General features: G+C 44.2%; 1 protein-coding gene across 5 annotated transcripts in view; it reads left to right on the top strand.

The window, feature by feature from the left end:
* The first annotated feature begins 3,494 nt into the window (after positions 1-3,494).
* Positions 3,495-14,158, top strand: part of LOC129380655 (chymotrypsin-1-like) — a 37,588-nt gene continuing 26,924 nt past the window's right edge. For 2 of the 5 annotated variants that reach the window (XM_055062338.2, XM_055062339.2), the window contains exons 1-2: positions 12,797-12,934; positions 13,702-13,747. In XM_055062338.2, coding sequence (XP_054918313.2) covers positions 12,803-12,934; positions 13,702-13,747 — 178 coding nt within the window. In that variant the 5' untranslated portion in view covers positions 12,797-12,802. Of the gene's footprint in view, positions 3,632-12,795; positions 12,935-13,701; positions 13,748-14,158 lie in introns of those variants that run through there. The other 3 variants (XM_072285131.1, XM_055062340.2, XM_055062337.2) reach the window with 3 other exon arrangements.

Below are 14,158 nucleotides of genomic sequence, written 5' to 3' on the forward strand. Positions count from 1 at the left end.
AGGCGTACCATTGTGCGTTGGGACTTGCGCCCGGAGTCAGCATCCCCAAGCTCCTCGAACTAGGGCTACAAAATACGCTCGAGGAACTCGTGGAGGCGCAACAAGTGTCCCAACTCGAGCGCCTATTCAAGACCCGCCCGGGCAGGCACGTGATCAAAAAGCTCGGCATCACGTACCACACGCAGCACGGCATCAAAGTAGAAATTGCAAGAACCATACGCGAGCAATTATAAGTACCCCCATTGCCTCGCAACATGCACCCCCAACACCACACGGGGAGACGTAACGCCAGGGCGCAACACATGAACCAAATTTACTCCAACAACAAGGAGGCGGTTTTCACCGACGCCGCCCGTTATCAAGAGAGGAAGCGTTCTGTGGCGGCAGTTACTAGCCACCGAGACAACCACCTCACGAGCGTCACCGTGAACACGGCACATGCTGAAGCGGCAGAGGAAGTGGCCATAGCGCTGGCCCTCACAAAAACCAAAGCGACCTACGTGATCTGCGATTCGCAAACGGCAATTCGCAATTTCGCAAATGGGCGCATCTCGCAAGAGGCGTATCACATACTCCAACGACATCCCATACACCAGGGAAGGCCGACTTCGATAACCGAAGGCACTTGCTATGAATCCCGGCCCACACTGGATTGAGCACCTCCAATGAAGCAGCTCACCGCGTTGCTCGAGGCCTCACTCACCGAGCATCATCGGAGGAAGAGCCCCCGCGGGGTACTGCAAACGTCTGGGCATGAGAGGATCGTATGACTTGGTTCCAAAGACATCACGATACACTATCAGTTACAAAGACGCGTATACCCATTCCATCACGCTAGGTTAGACCGGACGCAAGCAGTACACTTCAGATAATTACAAACGGATTCTTACAGAAACCCTAAACTCATGCACGCCATGTATCCAGACATGTAAGTACACTACAAAGAGATGCACATCGTGTGGCGAGGTTGCCACGCTTAATCACATGCTATGGGAATGTCAGCACTTAACAATCAAGTCGGACAGTGCCGACCCCTCCGTCTCTTCCACCGCCAGCCTCCTCTCGCGCTGGAAGACCGCACTACTTAGCTCGAACCTGAAGCACAACTCTGGGCCGTCCAGCGAGCCGAGGAAGCCGCTTCGAGACAACGTCTCGGAACCGCGTCCGCGACAGGTGTCCTGACCCATTAAAAAGACGCCGGACTCAAATCATATTAATTTAAAAATAAAGTATGCGCTCTCTTGTACGTTGCAGAGAAGGGTTGCTTCATATACTTAGTGCACTCTGCAAGATGCGATTAAGGGGGTTAAGTACATTCAGTGAAGCTGTTTAGCGCAGTCGATGCCTCATAGCTGCTGAGTCTGTCCTTCTTGTGCGGCAGGCTTCTTTACGTGCCATTGGGCTTGGTTGGATCGTGTAGCGTAGTCGCTGAATTGGCAAGCGACTTAACTATCAGCTTATTGTAAGCAGTCAAACCCATTGCTGCGGATCGCGTATGTTACACAATGGTCCGTATTTGATGCTAAAGTTTTCTTTTTCATTCTGAATTTGTCTTGCGCGTCGGCATTTGCTCACCGGAAGCAGTACTCACACTTTCGTGAGGTAGGCTACTGTGTGCGCTGGGTAATTAGAGATGACAGGAAGTCTACATGCGTGTCCTGTTTTTGCATGTAGGCTTTGTAAGAAGTGAATGCAGTGGCAGAACAAAAGGCTTTACGGATAGAAACTCCGGCTTCATTTACTTGCGTAATATTTACTTGTTCTACAATTGCCAACTATGAGGAACATGATACTACTTTCCTCAAGTAAACGCAACGTCTAGAGGAAATTCTCAGCACTTATGGAATGCTGTCGCTGTTGATATCAAACACAATGGGCCGGCAATTGGGATCTGCAACTCGTTCCTTTAAAGTAAGCTTCGGAGTCTATTGCAAGTGTTACACCACATTGCAGCAAGTTAAACGTACAAAAAATGCATGTAGTTTTCGCGGTATTCATCTGAAAGTCTATATCGAAAAAAAAAAGAAGAAGGAGCCATAAAAATAGCTTCTAGCAATCCCGTGATGGAGGGGTTGTTTCACTGCATTTGAGCGTAAGACTGCTCATTATTCGATTTGTTTTTTTCCAGAATAAAAATGACACATTTCTCAGAAGTATGATGCCACTGCCGTTGCGCGGAGTGTTACCGAAATTTATAATATCCTCAGCGTGCGTGTTTGACACAAGTAGAGGGACATCTAAAGAAAGTGGTTCGATCACTGTTTTTTTTTTGTGTATGCATTTTACTTTGCGAAGATTGAATGAGGTGTCTCGCAACAAACTGTACCATGACCTCATTTACGTGGTATCTCCTGTGCCATTGTACAATAAAAACACAGTGTAGGCGAATAAAAATTTCTTTTGAAACGCTTTAAGAGGATTCTAGCGTCAGGGGTTACAATTTTGTAAAGCTGTAAATTGAACTTTGCCTGTTAAAAGACGTTCAGAAGAGGGTTATTTATTGTCTCGCGTTTATATTTAAACCAGAGGCAATATAACACATGTTCATAGATGGTTAGAATGGTGCGTTTTTGTTGGATATACAGATAAATTTAAAATAAAGGTCACCCTTAAATGCGCATCGAATCGGCAATTTCCTGGTTGGCAACGAAGTTGCCATGCCTTATAATGTTTTTATGCTCTTCGGCGTGCATAAAATGTTGCAACTCGTACGGCTGTGCTAAATGCAGATGTTAATGTAAGACCTGTGCGCGAATATTCAAGCCAATCATTGTCCTGTATTTTTCAAAGTACACAAATTGTAGATTTATGTTCCGGAGTGGGTTCCCAGACCGGAACTCTAGTTAAAGATGCCAAATCTGTATTATGAAGTAGGCCAAGGAAGAATGTTGGTGCGTCGAATTACGATTTTTTTGCGCTGCTTTTCCGAGTATGCAAATACTCCTACATGCGAGGCAGTAAATGAAAAGCGTACGTAGGCCGATGGTTCAAACACTGCGCTGTTGGGCGTTGTATCTTTTCGTGTTTTGTTTTTGTGGTTGTGAACCCTTATATCATAATCCACGTCAGCACACAAATGGTTTTTCTTGCGACAGTTGGTTTCGCATATATAAGTGATTCGACTTTAAAATTGTGGTTAGTTCTTAAAGAAAGCTGCATGCTTGATAAGAAAATGACAAAATCAACAAATAAGATAGTCTTGGTGTAATTAAGTGCTTCAGTGGCGTGGGAAAGCGTGCGTCACATATGAGCATTAATTTAGCATTGTTACGCTCTTTGTTCACGATGCGGTTTCTGAGCCGTCTGTCGCGTCTGCCTCAGTCTCCCCCACCGCTCAAGCAAACGTGCGCCATCTGTCGGGCTGCGTACCAGAAGGAAGCAATCCTTTTTGCCTTCTCCGTCGAAAGGTGGCAGGCGCTGCGGCGTTGATGCAAACAGTTGAACATTTTAGCGACAGGCGTCATTCTGAATTTTTTGTAGATGCTCCTGTACCTTTGGGCAAGATCGTGATATGGTGTATCTAGTTCGCATTGTCCACCCGAGGTCTACTCTGCCTTTGGATTGCTGAAATATGAAACAAGTGATTCTGCACGGGTGGTCGTTTCGTCAAAGCCGTGGCATTTAAATTTAGGTAAGATGCGTGGTAGCTAGTCTAGCCTTTATGAAACGTGGCCTAGGAACTTCGCCCCTTTTAAAATATCTAAGCCGTCTCGGATGTCGTAAAATCCGGCGGAAATACAATGCTTGTCGTCGCCTTATTTCTCCACAAGTAATTCATTTTAGTATTCATATCTAACATGAAAAGTGGATTACAACAAATATCGCCAGAACATCGTGCTTCCAATGATTCCCTTGTCTCAAAAGCATCTTGAAATTTCTTGAACATTTTGACTACGAAAGCGGTTGAACAGCCTCACCACATTTTACAATTTTTTTAATCTGTATATTTCAAGACTTCTTTTTCGCTTTTGAAATATCTACAGTACTTCGTGAATAAATGAATAAATAAATAAATAAATAAATAAATAAATAAGAGAATACATAAATAAATAAAAACTATGTGGCACAGACACAATTTCCGCCGATTGTGGGGTCGAACGAGGATCGTAGAGCGAATATGTCGACCTAAGCAAAGCTTTAGCAACCGTCCAATTCTTCGTTTATCATTTATTGCAGCAAGATTGGAAGCAGAATAATAAGCGCGGACTTTAACGCAGCCTACGAAGGTTATATTTATATGTATACTAGAGCCTGGTGTCGATGGGTAAAATGAAGAACTATATGAATGAAAAATCATTGCGTTATATCCTAGACAAGCGTATGACTGTTCTTTTTCTTTAACTGCCTTAAATATTTTCCGTTGTTTGTTCCCTTTCTGACGTTGACATCTTTCTACTGCCCTTAGAAAACGCTCGAAAAAACGTTTGAAAAAATGGTTTGTATTTCTTTTCGTACTTTACGTTTTACAAAACCTTACGACTATTTTTCATTTCGGAACAAAACCGAACACCACAAATAATTGTTTTCAGTTGAAGTTCACCACCTTCCTAGACAATTTCCACTGATTCGTTGCTTGCACTTATGGCTAAACCATGCCACCTTATTTGTAAATGCGCACCAGCTTGGTATCATGTTAGTAGTAGCCGCACCGTTATTGAGGATTCGAAAGTGGTGCATCGCAAGGCAGGTCTGGCAACATTAAAGTTCGTGTTTGAAACTGGCAACCATCCATAGTTCTCCGGTGGCGGGAGACGAAAATTGCCAGTGTGCATGTTTTCCCGCAGACCACCGCGACTATGCTGCAGATGTGCTTTAGCTTTCCCTACAACTCGTCTAGGAAGAACACCACCGTATTTTCAGCATTTGATCTTCTCTACGGACAATATTATCACCGAACTGAAGAAGCGCTTCCTACATAGGCTGTCACCTCGATCGCGCTGGTGTGGAAACTAAAGTAGATGTAACGCGTCGCCTCCGACGTATTACTCGTGAGATGAGCTTCCACAATTAGATTTTTTTGGTTCCTACTTACTGCTTGGAAAACAGCACAGGGGCCTTCTTTTGGGCGTTCTGATGCAGCCCAGGAGCACCGTCGATGTTTTGTGCAAAATAAATTTGTGCGGTCTTTCTGCTAAATAATTCAAACTTTGCCGGTTGGTACGTGTTGAACTAGGCAGAGTAACAGCCCCAGGGTCAGGTAGAACAGAAGGAGAAAGGTTCCTTAAATTTTCCTATGATTACTTAAAGCGGTTTTAAACGTTATCCTTTCGCTCCGGAGTCCAACTGAGAGTGAAGCCTTTTTCCTGAACTGCAGTGAAAACCAGAGCAAAATGTTTAATTTGATTTCCTGATTGTATGTGCCAGCCTGTTTACTAAGCCTTCATGAGATGATAACTGTCGAAACAAACTCTATGTCATTGCATGTCCCATGAAAGATCTGGTGGACCGCGTCATACCGACTAACGTTCGTTTTAACAACTGAGAGCACATTCCCAATGAAAGCATCAAATAATATTTTCGGGTGACGGAGGACAATGTTAATCTAATAAACGTTTGTAAATACTTAAAACCGAACTGCTATAGAAAAAAAATCTTGCACAACAATGAGTAGCAAGCGATGAAAGGCCCATCATATCGATCAGGATTATTTAGGTACGAAGAAAAACTTGCGAATAATGAAAAACAAGAGCTCTCCATATTTGGATTAATAGAGTTGTCGTCAGTGTCTCGCCTATTACGTTCACGTGACAGCCTGTATATTTATGAGTGTCTCCAATTCAGGCGACATTTCAACGGAAATATTGCCTTACATGTTTAATAAAACTTGGTAGCTCTAAGGCAAAAATAAATGAAATATACATTCAGGAGGCGTTTATATTTCACTGCTTCCCGAATGTGTGCCCGCTGTATTTTATCATAACTCATTAAGGCTGATGAAGCGATCACGACAAACACGTTTTTCGGCCAGAAGATTGGCTCCTGAATGAACGGCGCGTGTACGCGTGCACGCCAAATGTTTGCCAAGTTTAAAATAAAATGAAATGATTTTTTTCTGCTGCGCTGACAAGGCGTAATAGAGATATAGAGAGCACTGGATATTGGAGACGGAAGCACTAGAGCCTATATATGCGACAGGGCTAATTAAAATATTTGCTTACGGCAGCTCACAATAAAATGCGTCGCCTAGTTTTCTCACTTTCGGGTGTTCTTTGTTTATTGTAAAAACAAAGGATCAGGAATAGGTTAATTATCGCCTTATAAAAATGTCGCAGAGGATACTGATATTTTTATAACGTGAATTGCCGTTCAGTCTTTAGGATATCTATGGTTTTAACGTTTTCTCGGTTGCTGGGTTTTCTTGTTACTGCTTTATCACGTAATCCTGTCCATATTCAAAATTTTACTTGGCTTCTTTTTGCACAATATTTCCACATGATGGCGGGCGTACTTTGCGAATTCTTTTGCGGGTTTCTCAAAAATAATGTAACACCAAATATATTTTCTGCACCCATCTTCCCTATCCCTTACTGCAATGTCGGTGAGGTGCTCTGGCTGATAAATAAATAAATAAATAAATAAATAAATAAATAAATAAATAAATAAATAAATAAACAAATCAATATTTCATAATAAATAAATAATTATTACAAGGGCTGCATGTTCAACAGAAAGTTTTCTTGGGCGTGCAAATAAAACTAATTTTCAATTTCCACGAAAGGAATTCTACTTTACAACAGCGAAATTGTTCGTGTGACAAGTAGGCAGCTTACTGGAAATATTGATTAGCACTAACAGACGCGCTTTTGAGAGCCACCAAATTACGCGCAAATTTATTATGATGATTGTACCCCGACCCATAGCCGTTATGCAAAAATAGAGGTGATGAAGCGTGAGGACTCGTTTTATTGGCGTTCGAGGCATCATTTTTTTTTTGTTTTTGCCCTTCTAGAAATGCTTATGGTATCTATTCATCTTATGCTTTGTTTGTTGCGCTACCTTCCTTTCACCATGGATGCATACATGCCAGCCCAAGCGCTCGCGCTGCTGTTGTTCTTGTTGTTGCTTTAATGCATGGCTCATAGCCTAAATGTTAACTTTGCTATTTCGTTCTGATCATCCATCACTCACAGCCAGTTTATCACCGCGATAACGTGGCCATAGTGCTGCTCGGAATAATGCTAGAGCATGAAAGGAAGAAAAGAACTTAAGACAGAATTCTTACAGTATCCCAGCTCGTGTGGTGTTCAGATTATACAAGTGGTAATGGTAGTGGCCATACCCCCGCTACTAATTGTGCGGAAAATGCACAATCGCCGTATACCAGAAACTGCGGACTGGGAATTCAGAAACACGAATACTATACCAAAAGTAAGATAACTATCACACAAATTTCACAGGTTGCGCCACCGTAGGAGAGTGCAGGTTGTGCTTCACTTATCAATTTCCCCCTTCTTGATACGAGATACCATTGCACCCTTGTCACGTGACTTTGATCTTCTTCGCAACTAGGTAAGTTATGACTGATTGAGGCCTCCTGTTCACGCCTGCAAACGAGGACTTATTCAATAAAATAATGGCCTTAACTTTCGCTAATACCCATCGTGCACATTTGCACCCTGTTGACGCAATAACAAGAAGGCATTCGAGTCTACGCTTTCATCCTGAAATTGCCTCGTTGCCTTTGCTGGCCTGAAGCTCACGCGAGCAGCGATCGCAGCAATGGGGTGCCATTTTCTTCTCTTCATCCAATTGCTCCAAGATATTCAACAAAGCGGCACGTGTTTACAGTCTCAGAGTAGGAGCACCTGTGGAAAGCCGGCTAGCGGTGCCCAGTTTTCAGCCATTTTATCAACAAGCGCGCGTCTGTACGCCATGATCGCACCAGTAGCGCGGTAGCTGCTCCTGTAGTGTGTGACAGGGGAGGAGCTTCGGAATTTGTTGAGGGTGACGCGGCCTTCGTGCCGAGCGGACCCAGGATTCCGCAAATTGTTCTATGGTCACGTGACTCATGTGAAACGAACCATTCTTACATGAGAATACAGATTGGCTATTCTCAAACGCTTAATTTAACTTAGCTAGCTCCTAAGTTAGCACGTAACTCTGATAAAACCAAGAAATTGAGCTTATTTTAAATCTCATTACTGCACAAGTGCACAAATCCTGGCCATCTATCTATGCGGTATACATTATGGTGACTCGTTTAAGAATTCCACAAAAGTTTGTTAGCGGGAAGCTGATTCTTTAAGGCCAACCAAAAAGTCACAAATAACCTTGCGTGACCTTGCGGAGAGCTTCATTTATAATGCTTCGTAATACAAAAATGCAGATCTATGCATCTGGGGAATCAATGTTATGCTAAGAATTTGGCAGGTAACGCACTTTTCAGTATTCTGGGGGATTCCGAAAACGTTGCAGTTTCGCCCGAAAGGCAAAGCATCGACTGCGATAGCGAATTAGTGGATAGCTATACGAAGTTAGGACAGTAGTCTTATCGCCCGTATAAACTTTTGCACATAGCCATTCTAACTAAATTACCAAGCATGGTGTCACGCTCGCACACGCAAGCACGAACACATCTCAATCGATGACCGCAGAAACTCGCTGTCAAAACGCTGGAATGAGGAAGCGCGGAAGCAGCAGCGAGCGAATTCATATTCGCGCTGCCTCTCGCATCCCCGTAAACCTAAGCCGCGAAAACAAGACAGCGTCACGGACTCTGTCCCAGTCGCAGATGGCTTTCAAGATAAAGCAACCCGGGCGAGTGCGCGCGGCAGCCCGAGCCGCCCGGAGTAGAACGCGCTACCGCTTCACTTCATACCCTCCCACTAGAGCATTGCGCGCGACGGAAGACGGCGCGCTTCCTCCCCACTTACTTCCCGTGCGTGCGCTAGATTGAGCCGCGATCGCCGGCTAACTCTCGAATGCTTTCACGCGCACATATAGCATGCAGCGCTAGTCGGAGCGCTAGTAGTAACCAGGAAAGAAATGCGAGAAGCTGAAATTTCACGCATGCGCCAAACTATCCGCGCAATAAAGAAAGGAAAAAGCGAGTTTACTATAATGGTTCCGCCATAATTGCGCTGCGCTAAAAAATAGAGGTTCGATCCCATCTTCACACACTTCAATTTCATTGGTATTGATGAGACAAGAACCTATTTACCAATGTACCTTAAAAATGTTAATTGTGCTAAATAATGCTCCAGGAGGAGGAGGAATAAACTTTTATTGTAGAACCAGCACTTTATGATGGCCGGGCCTAAGCCTCCCACGAAGGAACGCCGAGGGCTTGCCTCGCCGCCGCCTCGCGGGCGTGCTGGGTCGCCCAGGTTTGGTCGTCGAGGGCGGAGCTCCGCAGAGCCTCATGCAACCTCGACGAGAGAGTCGTGGTATTAGTCTGAGTGTACTGTGCTGGGCACTCCCATAGCATATGCGGAAGTGTAGCCGGGTGAATTCCACAGCACCGGCAGTTGGGGGTAGTGTAGACGTCCGGAAATATAAGGTTGAGGTGGGCGGGTGAAGGGTACGTGTTTGTTTGTAGTAGACGCAGGGTGGTAGCCTGCGCCCGGCTGAACTTTGGGTGAGGCGGGGGGAAGATTCGGCGACTGAGGTAAAATGCCTTAACGAGATCGTTGTAAGTTGTCAGACTGTCCCTGGTGCCCAACTCATCTCCAGTGACTCCGGCGCGGTTGACTAGGCCTCGCGCAATGGAGTGGGTGACCTCGTTGAGATTGGGGAGGTGTGGGTGGACAGGGCCGGCATGGGCCGGGATCCATGTTAGGGAGATTATGCTGTCTTTAGAGTGTGGTGCCTGGCAGAGGATGCGAAGAGCTTGGGGAGAAATACGGCCTTTGCTGAAGTTAGTAACGGCTGAGCGAGAGTCACACACTATGGTGTCACAGGTGGGATCTAAAGTGGCCAGGGCGATGGCCACTTCTTCAGCCGTCTCCGCAGTGGGGGTAGTGACGCTGCAGGCGTGGTGTAGGACTCCATCGCGTGTGGCGACGGCCACAAATCGTGTGCCATGGGAGTATTGGGCTGCATCAACAAATGTGACGCCAGGTACGTGGGCAAGGGCTTTTATGATAGCTCCGGCCCGAGCTTGGCGCCGGGCCCTGTTATATTCAGGGTGCATATTTCTAGGGATAGGGTCTATGTAGATCCAGCTACGGATGTCGTTCGGGATCGGTTGTTTGGGGCCCTGTTGCTGATGGTAGGTGAAGCCAAGCGTGGACAGAATAAAGCGCCCCGTTTCAGTAATGGTGAGCCGTTCAAGCTGAGAGCGTTGTTGGGCTTCAATGAGTTCGGAAAGCTCCACTTTAGAAATATTTATTATATATGACAATACCAACGTTTCGAGCTCCTGTGATGGCACAATACTACTATGACCAAAAAATACTGCCAACTGCTCGTCATATACAGCTCATGCACACCGAAACGCTCCAGTCCACGAGCTGATTAGCATATTTTCATAGTTCTGCTAACATGACAGAAGCTCACAAGATGAGAGAGGCATGAAGTATAGAAGAGGGCTCGATGAAGCAGTGCTGGATGCTAGTGTTCTACAATGGGACTAATTATCTTCGTCAGTTCAACTTGTCAAAACATTGTTTTCAGCAACATGGTTTATTTTGCCGCCATTTTCCCCTTATGCACATGGAGGACACAAACAGAGTATATATAATTAGTTCAACGCACTCCTAAAGACCCTCTTCTGAGGGCATTGCATAAAGGAGGGGGGGAAGAGTGATAATATCAGGTAAGGCATAAACAAAAACGTATTTGCAGGCAAGACCACATATCAGACTGCACGAGAAAATGAACAAGATACTACATTTGAAGCAAGAGCCAGTTTCTAATGAAGGTGTGCTACAAGCGGAAGACACAGAAATACAAATATATAAAATATATAGAGTAACGTGCAAAAAAAGATTTATAATTTGCCAAAAAAAAAGGAAATGCTAGAAATGCATCCCGTGCGGCAACAGGCCTCGCTCACTAGCTCAAGAAATTTATGGGTGTCAGTAACAGTGGCTATGTCAGCTGACTGATTATTGGAATTGGTTATGGTTGTCGGTATGAACTCCTTGGAGAAAAAAACACGTGTGCCATGAGAAGGGCTGTATCTTGCATGAATGATCTCGTCGACGGAAGATTACAGAAGGGTCTTGAAATAATTCTTCATGACGCAAGTTGTCATAGTAACGCTTATGAAAATGCGAGAGCCGAGCGATTTTTCGACTGCGTGCACTATTCTTCAGTTCAACACGCCTTTTTGGGACCATACGCTTGAGTGTCGTGAACAATCAGAATAAGTGAATCGGATAGCACGGTTTTGCATCGCTTTAATGCCTTTCGTTTACTAAGCATGGTCAGGGCTGCAATTGCTGACGCATTATGTAATTTTGACATATACCAGTCTGCCCAAGTTTGAAGGAGCTTTCTTCATGTTCCCCTTCAGGAAGTCCAGCGAACGGGTTGTGGAAGTGACAGTTTGATAAATGTAAGCTTACTATATTAAATTTGAACTTTCGTAACTACCGAGTATTTCTTAAAAAGGCACATGCGGTAATACATTCTCGTTAATCGAGTATGCCTTTAGAATAGGCTTCACAGTGTGAGCGAAGGAGACAACTTAAGCCTTAGAAAGCTTAAGTGCCGTTGGCACTGTTCAGCACCACGTGGTAATTGCGTCAAGGTCAGGCTGAAGAACATCACCGTCCCTTCAGCATAATTAAATTGTGACATGTACATACATGATGTGAAATCTGTATGTAGATTGCACATGCATTGATTATACTACAATTACACGAAGATTCTGTACTTGCCTGCGTATTCATGTCACTGCAACATATTAACGCCACATCACAATGCACAGAGACCGATCAATCACTGACTTCCTCTGACATGTGCAACACGTTCAATACTCATCACATGACAATTCTTGATGCACACAGTAAGACGATTCTTTTTTTACTATTGCCAGCTGTAAGGACGCAGATTTCAAGCCATGGCCCCCTTCACGTATTGTTAGAATACCATCTAAAAAGATCCACCGCAAAGCTATAACTTGCTATCGCTTTCAAAGCTCAGCCTTGTGGGCGAAACTGCATATTATTTTAGATTTGATGGAGCCACTACTAGGGGTCTTTATCTCCGCTCTTTTGACATCCTTCTTCATACAGGGCGCAATGGAGACGGCTTTATCTATTTGTTAGGTTATAACTTGTTCATTTAAATATTTATTTAACAATTTTGTCTTAATGTATTTACTTGAAGGAAATGCTTTAAAGAGCTTACTACGTCGTCGCCTTCACAGTCACTGCAGTGCTGCAATGTTGCAACCGTTAATTGCATGAACGATGACGATTGCTGAACAGAATTATTCAATCCCTCTAGCAGTTTGGAACAAAACGTGGCGCAGTCACTCGCAATTTAGAGATAGTGCAACAACAAGAAAGGGTAAACAAAGGAAGGTGACAGCAACCCTCCAATAAAATCGCCTGCTCTCATCAAACAAGGTAGTAGCGTCGTGAGAGTATTTGTTTTTTAGTATGAAATGCGACGAGAACACAGGAGCCCTAATTTATAGGCCCCTCTATATTTTCCTACATGCCTGTTACTCGTACTACGTAAGTAAAAAAATTGGCGGCGCTTAGGCTGCCATAATATAGTTTATACGTTTCACGCTGGCATTCATGTATATGAGTTCTTGCTTCGGAAAACCAGCGCGAAATCGTTAGCGGTTTCATGGGCGCCCTGTCAGAAGTAGAATGCATCAGTTTGCTAATCAATGCATGCAGGTATGCTATCAGCCTTTCGAGAAGGTCTGTACAACCCTAACGTCGCGGGTTCCGCTTCAATACACGGTTCGCGCGGCGACATGGGAAGATGGCTTACATTCATTGTGCTGACGGCAATAATCCTTGCTCATCACGCAAGTGCTGTTTTGCTTGGTTTTGCTACTTATTTGGGATTTATGTTACAGTCGAAGATGTACTGTTGAATTTCGCTTTGTTTACCTTGTTCATAAAACAATGATGTGATGGCCTGCGACGTGTGGAACGTTGACAAAATTTAGTCGGCGCGCTTGAAGAGCCAAGAATATGGACGAAATACGCATTCTGATTATTATTCGCTAACCGCGACGTACAATTGAGGTAATGCATGATAAAGAAGCTGTGCCGTTTAGACGAAGACACTGGAATATTACGTTGGGTCTGTTGGTACGTCATACTATAAACGGATTAGGTGCACAGCGCACCCTACGCAGCACGTTATAGCGACACAGCGCAGCTTGGATATTTATCACCGACTGTGTATTTCAGTCGCTCCTATGTCCTACATTCCGCGCTCCGAATGCAAGCAATTTGGGAAGATGCATTGCGGCACACGTCGATGCACTGAAGTAAAACAGCTTTACCTAATACCCAAAACTTCCTTAATGTTGGAAAATTAATACGGATAAAATTATATTTCTTTGCAAAGCTCTCTGGAAGTCTTTTCACAAGCTGTACTGATGTATAGGTGCCACTACTACGTTGCCACGAGAGGAATCCTCGGATAAACCATCGTGGGTAAATGTTTACAGTGTTGACAAAAGTCATAAGCGACTTGCAGTATTAACGATCGTTCAGATAGAGTACATTATGTTAACATTTCTCGAACAATGTCTTATACCATGTTTATCCATGATATTCGCAGGCAAATTGCCGCAAACGCCGGGGAACAGGAAGGCATTCGCGATCAGGTAAGTGACTGGAGCTATTCGCGAGGATTTTAACACTGTCTCAGGTCACTTAGAAAGCGGAACACTTATGCGGGCACTTGCGTCCGGAGGAAAAGCTTTGGTTTATTTTTGAGGTCATTTTCTAGTCCCTCTTCGTGACCAAGTCTTCATGCCTATCGTTCACTTCCTGGTAACACGCGCAATTTTCCTTTTCTCTGCGCGTCGCATAGCACACCGCAGGTTGAAACTCGGGTAATAATTTTATTATATATTGATACTGTCGCTTTGTTCCGAATTTTTATTATGCGCAAGATATCGGGTGCCAAGAGCGTTCTTTTTTTCACTTTAGGCTGCGAAAGAAAGCCATAACTGCTAAATTTTCGTGGATCCAGACAAAACATACAGATGGTGGTGCCACATAGGTAATTGAAA

This window comes from Dermacentor andersoni, chromosome 10 (assembly GCF_023375885.2).
Source record: "Dermacentor andersoni chromosome 10, qqDerAnde1_hic_scaffold, whole genome shotgun sequence".
NCBI lineage: Eukaryota > Metazoa > Arthropoda > Arachnida > Ixodida > Ixodidae > Dermacentor > Dermacentor andersoni.